Genomic DNA, 13,005 nt, shown 5'->3' on the forward strand with positions numbered 1-13,005 from the left:
ACATCACATCCTTGTATACTTATACAATTTTTTCAGAATTTTTTGAAACTGGAAAAATATGAATTTTGAAATTTTCAGAAAAAACGGCCTTCATAGAAGCCGAGCTCCAAAATGTCGTTCTCGGCAAAATTTGCACTTCTTATATTTTGAATGGAGAGGGGGTATAGTTTATATCTTGTCAATATTTGGAAGTCAAGTTTAGACCGGCTGCTGCCTATCTGCCCAGGTAAACCATGTGCTGTGTCGCGCTGTCCCCGCGTGGTCACTGTGACAACTGACACGTACCGGTCGCCGGCGGCTCCGTCTTCCTTGACCCATCTCTCTCCCCTCTCCTGTCGCTTCATCCTTCACGCCACCACTCTCCTCCCCCTCCTATTTCAATCACCGCTACCCCGGCGACAAACACAGCGGAGCGCATCTCGACGGCGGCCATGGCGACGAACGGGAGGCCCGCCGCGTCCGTCGACCCCGACGTCGCGCTCGCATACAAGTTCCCCGAGGTAAACCAACTAACCCACCCGCCCGCGCGCGGCCCCTCTCCCCCTTCCGCCTCCTCCGCCTCACTCTTCTCTGCCGATCCGCGCAGGCCTCCTTCGCCTACGACGAGAGGTGCGTGCGGACTTTACCTCCACGGAACGGCTCTCCCGGTTGGTTGATCCTGTCGCTCACGCCGTCTCCGTGCGCCCTGCAGGGACGTGGCGCTGTACGCGCTCGGCGTGGGGGCCTGCGGCGCGGACGCCGTCGACGACAAGGAGCTCCACCTCGTGCACCACAGGGACGGCCAGCGCCACATCAAGGTCCCCCGCCCCTTCCCTCCCTCCCCCGGTCCGATCCCCTCTTGTTTCTGCGCGAATTGATGGCTGCCAGTTGCGATGCCCCAGTCGTACCGATTCGGCTGTGAAATTGATATTTTGGGGATACAAACGCGTGCATTATCTTGTACAACTGTACTGTACCAGCGTCCATGATATAGCTAATGGTTAAAGCAAGGAGGCATTGATGCAAACTATCCTTTCACTTTCTGTACCAGTTGAAAGTCGTCAATCCATACTCCAGGTTTACTGAATTCCGGTTGATTTGAACTGTTATCTTGTGAGCTTAGGCTTGAGATTAGTCCGCGGCTGGACCTTACTTAATTACTGATGACTGGACAACTCATTCAGGTCTTATGTTGACTTTGATGTCATCAAGTCACCCCTAGTAAGTAAATTAGATGAACCAGGAGCTTCAATGTTCACGAGCTGATGTCATTGCTGACCTTTGTCAATTTTATTTTCGTCCTGGGACTAGCAATCCAGTAAAAATATACTCCCTTTGTTCCAAATTAATTGAAGTTCTAATGTTGTGCTAAGTCAAACTTCTTCAACTTTGACCAAGTCTATAAAAATATATCAAAATATACAACACCAAGTTAGTTCCATCATAAATATATTTTCGATTCGTATAGTGTGTATTCAATATTTTACGTATTAGCATATTTTCCTTCAGACTGTCAAATATAGAGAAGTTTGACTTTGCACAAAGCTAGAACTTCAATTAATTCGGAATGGAGGGACCGAGGGAGTAATTGTTAGACATCATTTAGTTTTTTTTTGGGTAATAAAAAACATTTGGTGCCTGCGAATGACTAGAGAACGAAATTAAGCTAGTTATATAGCTCAGAAACCCAAAGCAACTGTACTAAGGAATTATGTTTCATTCAGTGAGTTCATCTGGTTCTCGTCTATTGTATAGTTGCGTCGGCATCTTGTTCACATTTCATCCATGAATTGTGAATGAACTTACAATTTTGTTCTTCAATTAAATTGCAGGCGATTCCTACCTTTGTGTCTTTATTTCCTAACAAGAACAGCAATGGGCGTGGAATTATTAATGTGCCTGGCATTCAGTAAGACTGACATGTTGTTTTGAGATTTACTTTCTTTTTATTATGTATATTTGCAAACTTCCCCTAATTTGCACATTTCTTCTTGGTCCTGTTTTCAGTTCTTTAGGTTTTCTCTGTTAGAATTTAAGCAGCTCAAATATGTTAACATACATATTATTTTAAGCAGCTCAAATATGTTAACATACATATATAATTTGCACATTTCTTCTTGGTCTTGTTTTCTGTTTTCCAGCTTCGATGCAAGCCTTCTATTGCACGGTCAACAATACATAGAGATCTACAAGCCAATTCCTTCATGTGCCAGTGTAAGTAGCTTACCATCGTTCTCAGATGTTTTATTGTAACATCCTTGTGCTTGGAGACTATGCATGAGATAGGCGCAGACTGATTGACCATGCATTTTATCCACTTGTTCTTGTCTACAAGTGGCTTCAACAATTCCTAGTAACTGCATCGCCAAATTGTTTTTTCTGCATGGATACATATAAACATGCTAAAAGAACTCCACTGATAATTAAGCTCTTCTAGTTGACTTGCATGTGCGTGCATGTTAGTCGTGACTTGATGATAATATAGCTGTTCAGGTTGTTCTCTAAATTAAAAGAGAGAACATATTCCCTTTGCTTGTTAAATGTTAATTAATCCAGCATTATTGGAAAAACTATTTGTATACTGGTACTACGTACTGAAGATTTCTTTTAAGTTATTAGATTTTCTTCAGAGCCTTCATATCTGGCGCACACTCATGGAAACAATTGCCTGTTGTTTTTTCTCTTCAGGTTGTAAACAAGGTTAAGGTAGCTGGTTTGCATGACAAAGGTACAATAAATGGTTGATCATTCCATGGTGCATACATACTCGATAATTTGTGCTCCTTACCTTTTCATTCTGAAAATTATTATTACATGTTTCCCTGTTTTTGTTAGTTTATCATTGCTTTGATCCATGCTATTGCTATACTGAATGATCTTACAGTTGGTGGAACTAGGACAAATTTCTTACATAGCATCTTCCAACATTTTGTTTCAGTTGCAGACCAATGCCTTTACAATCTTGAAAAAATAAAAGTGCTGCAGCTTTTCTTAAGTACACCGAGTGTGACAAATGCACAACATATTCTCAGAAATAGTGAAGCATAACGTGCCGAGTCCTTCCTGTGGAGCTCCGCACATGTAACTTATCATGCTCTATTGAACCATCAACTCCATGGTTGTAGATTCCACTATTGTAGGAATAAGTGCTCTGTTGAATAACAATCTCATCCCTGGTACATTTCATCCTATGCTAGTATCAAGATCACCTTTCCATTTTGTCCCTCAGTTGTCAGTGTCCATCCACTACTGCAGGATTGTTTAGTCAAAGTGCCATCCAATTGTTGTGAAATTTCGAGTGACCATCATTAACATCCTTCAAATCCTCTGACCACTTGTTTGGAGCAATACAAAACCGCCCTTGACATATTATACTCAAATTTGAGAATCATTTTATTGAGGCACTATTTTAATGTGCAGGGAAAGCAACTATTCTCGAGATCGAAACTACCACCAGTCTCAAAGATTCTGGCGAAGTGTTATGTATGAACAGGTCTGTTATATTGCTATAAGATTCAAGTCTTCCAGTGTTCTTTCTGTAAAATTACAAAGAAACGATTATGTTAATGCAGGAGTACTATTTTCTTGCGTGGCGCTGGAGGATTTTCCGACTCTTCCCGGCCATACTCGTATACGACTTATCCTGCCAACCAGATTTCTCGCATTTCTATTCCAAATTCCACACCTTCTGCGGTGTATGAAGACCAGACGCAACAATCCCAGGCATGCTACTCATTCTGCTTGTTGTTTTATTTGTTTGTTCAATTACTCGTCGTTGTTGGTAATAAGGTGCAGCTTGTATGTTGGAGAAAATTTGATAACCATGTAAGTTGTAGCTATGCATGTGTTGTTTTATGAATTATGTGCTCAACTGCTCATCTTACACTAATAATCCCAAGAACTATGTTGTCTTTTTGCTCGCCCAATCGTTTATGAGTCCAGAATTCTACCTTATTGGCCAAGAAGGCTGAATTTCTTTCTTCAGAAGAAATCAGTTTCTCATTTTATTGACATGCAATTGTTCTGTCAGCCTGATTCCTTGTGATTTTCAATCCAGGCACTCTTATACAGGTTATCTGGTGATTATAATCCTTTGCATTCAGACCCTATGGTTGCACAGGTTGCAGGGTATGTCACCTCAACTTGATCACTCTTATGCTGTTATTTTTGAATGCTGACATCGAGCAAGTATTTGAGCTAGATATTGCATTGGAGTTTCTAGCAAAAATATGTTTTAGGGGTACTAACCAGCCATAGATGAAGGACCTAAAGAGTAATGTTCACTCGAAAGTCAAAACAATGCTTTTTCTTCCCTGAAGAATAGGCGAACAATGTTCCTGTGCGAATGAAAACTAACGGTAGCTAGCAGAACGGCCACGTCCTTCTCATTTTGAGTTGGTTAGGATTGGAGTCCATACCCCGGTAAATTTTCCTGCGCTTTCATGTTCACATGATCCAACAAAAGCCTTCTCAATTCGATGCGTACATACTGCAAGATCCTCTTTTACATGGGCCCAGCTTCCCCTGTTTGAAGCTCTGGTTATCTTCTGAATCTGATGATAACCGCCGCAGGTTCACCCGTCCGATACTGCACGGCCTCTGCACCCTGGGGTTCGCGGCCCGGGCGGTCATCAAGTCGTTCTGCCACGGGGACCCTGCGGCGGTGCGAAACATCTTTGGCCGGTTTCTGCTGCACGTCTACCCCGGCGAGACGCTGGTCACCGAGATGTGGGTCGACGGCCAGAGGTAAATGTTGCTCTAGCACCAGTTGGTCGAATTCTGTAATAGCCTAGCCGCTGATGTTCTCGACAAACAAACCCATGGAATTGGATGGAATGATTGGCTTGTGCAGGGTGCAGTACCAGACCAAGGCGAAAGAGCGTGACCGCGCCGTGCTTTCCGGATACGTGCTGCTCAAACACATCCCCTCATCATTGTAAGTGCTGTGAGGATCATACTTTTTAATCGGTGCTCTTATTAGTTAACTGTGGTGGTCTGAAAAGAGGATGGTTTCCGTTGTAAACTATATATACTCCTAAGAGATGACACGGTTGTGCAGACGATAAATTCGTATTAGTACTTTTTTTTTGTTCTGTTCATGAAACTAACATGAAATCGGAACGTTTTACGGAAAAAAGAGTTCGAGCATTTCATTTTTCTTTTTTTTCTTTTTTTTTTGCAAAATTCATGGATTCTGGCAAGTGCACAAACTATATCCACGAGGAAGGTAAAAATACCAAATTTCCTTTTTTTGTCTCTCCCTCTGAAACTTGCGGCTTCGAGACGCGCAGAATAGAACGGGTCGCGCTTGTAGAGTACTCCCTCTTAAAGAAATAGTGATCTAAACGATCTTATATTTCTTAACGTACTCCCTCCGTCCGAAAATACTTGTCGGATGAATGGATATATCTAGACACAATTTAGTCCTAGATACACTCATTTTCATCCATTTCTCCGACGACAAGTATTTCCGGACGGAGGGAGTACTACGTAGGTAGCTGCACTGCCCGCTCTTAATAATTAGTTTCATGACGGAAGACCAAGAAGCAATCGTGGCGCACCGGAATCTCTACGGTTCAGTTGACGGTGTTTTCAGCGAGGGAATATTGATCCGGCGGTGGAACGGAACGGAAGGGCAGGGGAAAGAAAAGCCGGAGCAAAAGCAAAAGGGGAAGCCAGCGAGCGAGAGAGAATCTGATGAACCTGAACCCCGATCGAAGCGTAGAGCACCGTGGGCGGGCACGGTCTCCTACGTGCGTGTGAGGATCGTGATGCCTTTGAAGCTTTTATCTCGAGTTGGCGCAAGGCAACACTAGCTCTGCCTGCCTGCCTGCCTGGATCCTCCGGCGCCTTTGCGGTCGTGACGACGATGAGCAGACACACGCATAAGTATGGTCCGCCGGCTCCACGCTCGCTCTCACTTCCGCAAACGGAATAATAAACTCTTCCTACTAAAAGCATTTAGGTCACTCTTGATAGTAGTACTAGTACTTATCAAAGGTGCCGTAATACATACTCCCTCCTAGTGTCAAAAACACTCTTACATTATGGTTATGGGACGAAGGAAGTATATAATACATATCCTCCATGATTTCATACAAATAGAACGGCGACTTGTGAGGTGCGTAACAAATTGGTCAAAATGCGAGCACACACCAGCGTTTGCCCGGCACCGGCACATGTCAAATATGCATCGATCCATCGTCAAATTCAGTCCACCCATGAGAGTATGTATAGTAGCGCAACCTTCGTCATGCCAAGTTAGGTCTCATTTGGAAAATATTTGCTTCTAGCCGTTCCGACTTCCGAGCATGCTCATGGTTTTTCTTGCTTTCGCACGCTTCTTAAAAAACATAAAAAGAATTGGTAGCTACATGCATGCGCAAAATATGATACTGCTTTAGTTGTTACGCACATGACTAAGTTCACACGGTTAAGAGAGAACGCACGAACCCCCTAAAGAAACAAGAGAAAACGCATGAAGCCAAAAAAAAACAGGTTCGATCAAAGTCAAACCACATGCATTTCTATTCGCTACGCCTGGCATAGTCCATACTTCCTTTTATGGGAATTGTCCATAAATAGGTCCAAATAAATTGTGAAGTTGGTGTTTCTTTCTATGAAACTGAGACCAGCCTCTACTTTTTTTTCGTTCTTTTGAGACAAAACCTGAATATTGCAATCAGAGGAAGAAAATAAAATAAATTATGTCCCTGATTTTCCTCCGCTTTTCCTACGAATCAAAGAGCCTCTGCAAATAATGCAGTTCCATTAGCCAACTCCAGCCAGTGGAGCTTAGCTCGGGGTCCTTGTCCTGCTAATCATTCCTGCTTTCTTGGATCCCATCTGATCGAGGCACCTACCGGACAGTACCACATTCTTTTTTGGCGCATCACAATAGCTTTTCCTTGTTTTCATTTTGCAATGCAAATATATATAATGGAAAAGGTAAACTGAAAAAAGGGCTCATCATCCACACCAATCCCCATCCCTCTCAAAAGAAGAGGAAGCTAGCTTAACTAGCTAGTACTACCACCACCCTTTGTGTTGCCGAACAGTGACCGGGCACTAGTAGCTATAGCTATAGCTGCCGGTCTTATTAGCTTCCATGTTTACACATCTTTTGCTTTATTGTTTAGACGCAAAAATAATTTATTTTGCTTCTATCAAGGTAGTACTAGAGTACAAGCAGGCCAGGTGTGCGTGTGTGCATATATAGCACCTACATGTCGCCGCCAGAAATAGCACCCACCAGCAGCCCACTCCCCACTACACCACACACCAGCAACATCACATGTGATCGAGATGTTGCACTTTGCATGACAGTAGATTATTCATTCACTAATCCGCCGGTATCATATGAATTGCATAATAATGTTATAAAGAGATGCTTATTTCATTCACCATGTAGAAGAGGAGGGTCCCTTTGCTAATCCCGTGTAGGCATGGCAGGTCTTCGGATGCAGAAAATGGAGGAGGCCGGCTGTAGGAGTAGGGGCCGTCGCGCCAAGGAAGAAGAAGAAGAAGAAGAAGAAGCAGCGGTCTCGGGGCAATGAACGGCCGGAGACCGAGCGACGGCGGTGGAGCAGGCCGGCTGGCACGTCTCTGTATCATATATCACACATTGTGACCAGTTCAGTCTAAATAAAATGAAAGTTGCATGTGCATCTGCTCATGCATCCCAGCGACAAAATCGGCGTTCCACAACACTGGTCAGTGAACAGAGTGTGGTTGGGTAGAGGCCACATCCCACATGCATATATAGAGGGTAGAGCGGTGGTTGCCCGACAAAGTCGTTAGTACTACTGTTCCGGAGTCCTCTCCTCTACCAAAAATAAAATAAAGATGAGAGAGTGAAAATAAATGATGCAATTGCAAGGCAGCGGGTTTTGGGCGGGGGACAAACGTACGTGTATACTCGGACACAGTACTTGTCCTAGCTACAGCCAGCTAGCGCTACGTACCACTACCACCAGCTTCCTACACATACATATCATCATCATCGCCCGGCTCAACGTTCCATTGTCGATCGTTGGTCCATGGATATGGCTGGCTATGCCCACGGTACGTCTCGCCATGTCGAAGATTCCAGGATCGATCCGTCTTGTATTGGCCCTGTTTGGATCATGGAGTTAGAGCTAGTTTGGGTTAGTTGGGGGCTCAAATAACCCAAAAGTATCCAAACAGGGAGGGTTAGAGTGGGTTAGTTTCATCTAACCCAACTATCCCGGTAGAGAGGTGCTTATTTGGGTTAGACTAGGTTAGAAAATAACTCTAACTCTAACTGTGTTAGAGTATCCAAACAGGGCCGTCACGTGAATTGTATGCATGCGTATGCCGAAGCGCACGTGAAAGGGCACGAGTACGTAGCGGTAGCGGTGGTGGGCGCGCGCGCGGCTCTCGCAATGATGCATGCCTGTCCCCACGCCGTACGTACTCTACCTTGTAGTAGTAGGAGTACTAGTGTACTGTATAACATAAGCTTCAGAAATCGGCTCATCATCAGTGCGTCCCGTGGACAAGAGGGTGGGAGAGAGCCTGCCGACTAAGGGCATCTCCAGCCGCGCCCCCAAGAAGGCCTTTCCAGACGATTTTTTCGCGGCGGTGCCGAAAAAACGGCCCAGTCGCGCCCTCAGAACGCCGAAAATCGCCGGTCCGTACCTTTTTTTCGCCCGGCGGTCACAGGCCGAACCCGGCGCGCGGGGGAGCCGTTGGGGGCTCCGGCGCTAGTGAAAAGCACGCCTGGCCCACACAGACAGGGGAAAAGTCAAGTTTTTCTTCCCCGACTCGCCTCGCACCCCCCGCGCCCTCGGCCACCACTAGCTATATCCCGGCGACGGCCGCCGGCCTACTCCGCTAGATAGCCATTCCCCGCCGGAAAATAGCAGCGCTTCGCCGCGGCAGCCCCTCCCGCAGCACTAGGCGCTATCGGCCGCCGTTTCCGGCCGCGGAGGCGCGGTTTAACGGCGGGTACACGCCCACCGAGCGCAAGGTGTTCGGCGTTTTGACTGACTCGGCGATGGACTCCGATGAGGAGGAAGAGCTCGCCGCGCTGCTGGAGGAGGAAGCCGCGGCCGACGTCCAGGAAGAAGAGCATCTGATGGTGCTCGCCGCCCTCGCCCAGCTGCTGGCGAGCAGTGAAAAGCCGCGTCGAGGTGGCTCGGCGCCGAGGCGGGTGAAAGCAAAGAACCGGCATCGTCTGCAAGGCTACTGCATGCTCTACTCCGACTACTTCGCCGATGCTCCACTTCATGGCGAGAGAACATTTCGGCGCCGTTATCGGATGAGTCGAAAGCTCTTCCTCAGGATTGTGAATTCCATCCGGGAGTTCGACAACTACTTCAAGTGCAAGATGGATTGCACTGGCGCTCTTGGATTCACCTCCATCTAGAAGTGCACGACAGCGATGAGGATGCTTGCATATGGAGCTCCCAGTGATTCAATCGACGACTATGGGCGCATGGCCGAGTCCACCAGCATAGAGTGTTTCTACAAGTTCTGTCGGGCAGTGGTGGCAGTGTTTGGGCCACAATACTTGAGAGAACCCAATGCAGAAGACACTGCTCGGATCCTAGCCCAGAATGCAGCAAGAGGATTTCCTGGGATGCTTGGAAGCATCGACTGCATGCATTGGAAATGGAAGAACTGCCCATTTGGTTGGCAGGGGATGTACAAAGGCGCCAAAGGCGGTTGTAGTGTGGTGCTTGAGGCGGTAGCCACACAGGACCTCTGGATTTGGCACTCCTTCTTTGGTATGCCAGGAACTCACAATGACATCAACGTGTTGCAGTGCTCTCCTGTTTTTGCCAAGCTCGTTGAGGGCCATTCTCCTCCTGTGAACTTCGAGATCAATGGGCACCAATACAATAAGGGGTACTATCTAGATGACGGCATCTATCCGAGATGGTCGACATTTGTGAAGACGATCTCAAACCCTGTGCCAGGAGGCAAGAACGCCTGGTTTGCGAAGGTTCAGGAGGCTTGCAGAAAGGATGTCGAGCAGGCATTTGGTGTGCTCCAATCTCGATTCGTTGTTGTTCGGTACCCCGCTCAGACCTGGTCGAAAGATCAAATGTGGGAGATCATTACTTGCTGTGTCATTTTGCACAACATGATCATCGAGAGCGAGCAAGAAGACCCAGTGTTTGACACTGAACCATACTAAAGGCAGGGTCCTCTAGCCGAAGTTGATCACCAGCTACCGGCAACTTGGACTGCCTATCTCAGTATGCGTCAAGAGATCCGAGACCCACAGGTGCATCATCAACTGAAGAAAGATCTGATTGAGCACCTATGGAGGCTCAAGGGGGACGCCCGTGATGAAATACGAGTTTTTATTTGTTGAACTATATAATTTGTATTCAACTATTTGTTGTTGTACTATTTTGTTGAAGTATTTGATTTTTCTGCGATGAAATATGTGATAAAGAATAATTATGTTGATAATTGAATGCCGAGACAGGGCGAAACCACGCCGAATATGGGCCTATTCTCGCCCATATGGGCCGTTTATTCGCCGAAATTGGGCTGCAAAGTGGGCCAATTTCGGCGCCTGGGGGCGAGCTGGGGGCGGCGACTGGGCGAAAAACCGCCCCCAGCGCCGAGTGTCTCGCCGGCTCGCCCCAGGGGACGATTTTTGTGCGTCCTGGGGGGCGAACGACTGGAGATGCCCTAAACAAACGCGAGCAGGCTGCAATCATCAGGCGGAGTGCTAACACGATATTTTCAGGGCCCGTGACACATATTGTTTTTTTACGTTCCTGAAGATGAAGCTCCAAGGAAGAGAAGACGACAGCAGTGAAGAAGAGTCGCAAGATCCAGTGGGCTGCGTTGCTGGGTCCACTAGGCCTATAGTCATACTCCACTCCTTCGACGGAAGTAAAAAGAAAAGAAAAACAGAGGAGACGGACAAAGGCATGCAAAAGGAAACATAGCTACATCGATCCTAGCTACTCCTCGTCGGAGATCACGGCGATTTCCATGCCCAGCTCCGGCTTCTCCGGCTGCTCCACTCCAGCCTCTTCCGCCTCTATCTCCGTGTCGAGTTCGGCAAAGAGCACGTCGGACTTCGCCTGCTCCCGCCGAAGGAACGCCCAGTTGACCTACACATAGACCTCATCCTAGATGGACTCCAGGAAGGCCTGCTGCTCGGCCATCTCGTCGGATTGGGCGACGGCGAACTTCGCCTCCGCCTGCTCCATGTTGAAGGCCGGCAGCTACTCGCCCGGCTCTTCTGCCTCCTTCACCTCCATCGAAGCCATCTCCTCCTCCTCTGGAAACCCGGCTCCTCCTCCCCCTCTGGCTCCGTCGAGTCCGGAGGCAAGCCGTCAGCGATGCTGGCGGCGCCTGCGGCTTGCCTCGCCCGGATCTCCTGCTGGATCTCGTAACAGCGCTGCGGCGTCAGGAAGGCGAAGTACGTCATCTTGCTCCGGACCATGGCGGAGTGCCGGAGCGTGGGTGCAACGTCCGACCGTGGGCAGGGCGCCGGAGCAGGAGAGGCACGAGGTGGATGGGCTCGATCGGACTAGCGACATGGAGAGGGAGGAGGTGGATGGGTTAGGATGGTGGGACGACGTCCGGCTTAAATAGCCGGATTTGGTCTTGTGCGGTGAGCCAGAGCGGCGCCACGCGGCGTTCACACCGCAGCGACGGACGCGGCAGCCGTCGGACCGCCGGGTTTCTGGACGTTTTTTTGTGGGACCTCGCCGTCAGACCGACGTGACGGGCGTGCTCGGACGCCCCCATATCTGTCTCATATTTGGGCTGGATATGGGGGTGCCGGTTAGCCCGTACATTTGAGGGCCGTTTAAGGAGCCTATCTGGGTCAAAAAAAATCTTGTTCAGGTAGTGACCGGGTGGCCTGCCCGGGCATACGAGGCGGGTTTATACTACACTTACCCCTTGGACGGAAGAAATAAAAAAGGAGACGCGGGTCAACTAAGCGGTCAAGCTTTCCACGGACACCAGTCAATCAATCAATGAAGCCGACAGACAGGCGGGCCCAGGCATCTCGGTCACGCGCGGGAGGGCCCACCCGCTGTTACAAGCCGCGAATTTCGAGGCGCGAGCAGCCAGATAATTCATGCCGTAATAACTGATGCCGGCTGACGTGGTGGTCCTCACCCGCTCAATGGAAACGGAATGGAGCCTTCTTCCCCCATCCTGTTCCCTTCCTTCATGCGATGCGAGGGACTGTGGCACATCACCTTCGTTCATGATGCTGGCCGCGTGGTTAACGTTAACCTGCCGTGCCCTTTTTTTTTTTTTTGCCCTTCCTTTGTCCTTGCCTGCTCGAGTGCCTACGAGTGTATCAATTTCTTTTGCAGGAAAATTATAGTTTTATTTCTTATTGGTATTTGGTAAAGCTACAATCTGCCTTTACAAAGTATCTCTATCTCTATTTGTATCTCTATCTCTACTATTAGAGTATTTATAGCCAGGCGCGTCAAACCCATCTCTATCCGTATCTCTATCTCTATCTCTATCTCCAATATTACTCCCTCTGTTGCTTTACTTCACATATAAGATTCGTCTAAAGTCAAACTTCATAAAGCTTATTTATACGGAAAACATATCAACATTCACAATACCAAATTAATACTATTGGGTGCATCATAGAATTCATTTAATTTTCGTATCATATAAATTTAATGTTGTAGATGTCGATATTTTTTTCAACATAAATTTGGTCAAAGTTCACGAAGTTTAACTTTAGACAAATTTTATATGCGGGGAGAAAATAAACAGATGGAGTATTAAAGGGGAGTTGATAGGTTCCCTCACCTCCTCTCTTGTTTTTTCCCTCTTCACCCCGCTCCTCCATTTGGTTTCCTGTTTCTTTTAATCCCAATCGATGACACAAAAAATAATAACCAAAACAAATACAGTAACTTGGAATAATGTAAAGCAAATTGGTATTTCACAAAACCACTCCCTACATTCAATTCTATCAAATCATACTAAAATCTCAACTAATCCAAATTTTCATGCCCTCCCATATCAGGGTTCCGTGCGAGCAGTGTTGTC

The 13,005-nt window shown here is 47.2% G+C and overlaps 1 protein-coding gene across 3 annotated transcripts; it reads left to right on the top strand.

Annotated features, from left to right (window-relative positions):
- Nucleotides 1-402: 402 nt before the first annotated feature.
- LOC123112928 (enoyl-CoA hydratase 2, peroxisomal) lies at nucleotides 403-7,667 on the top strand (the record flags this gene model as incomplete). Of its 3 annotated transcripts, none has more annotated exon segments than XM_044534035.1 (12): nucleotides 403-500; nucleotides 587-609; nucleotides 692-797; nucleotides 1,812-1,888; nucleotides 2,121-2,193; nucleotides 2,668-2,707; nucleotides 3,400-3,472; nucleotides 3,552-3,702; nucleotides 4,037-4,107; nucleotides 4,552-4,725; nucleotides 4,832-4,915; nucleotides 7,423-7,667. In XM_044534035.1, coding segments are annotated over 12 exon segments (1,016 nt in total), but the record flags the coding sequence as incomplete, so codon positions are not given.
- Nucleotides 7,668-13,005: the final 5,338 nt, after the last annotated feature.

The sequence above is a fragment of the Triticum aestivum genome, chromosome 5B (assembly GCF_018294505.1).
Source record: "Triticum aestivum cultivar Chinese Spring chromosome 5B, IWGSC CS RefSeq v2.1, whole genome shotgun sequence".
NCBI classification, from domain to species: Eukaryota; Viridiplantae; Streptophyta; class Magnoliopsida; order Poales; family Poaceae; genus Triticum; species Triticum aestivum.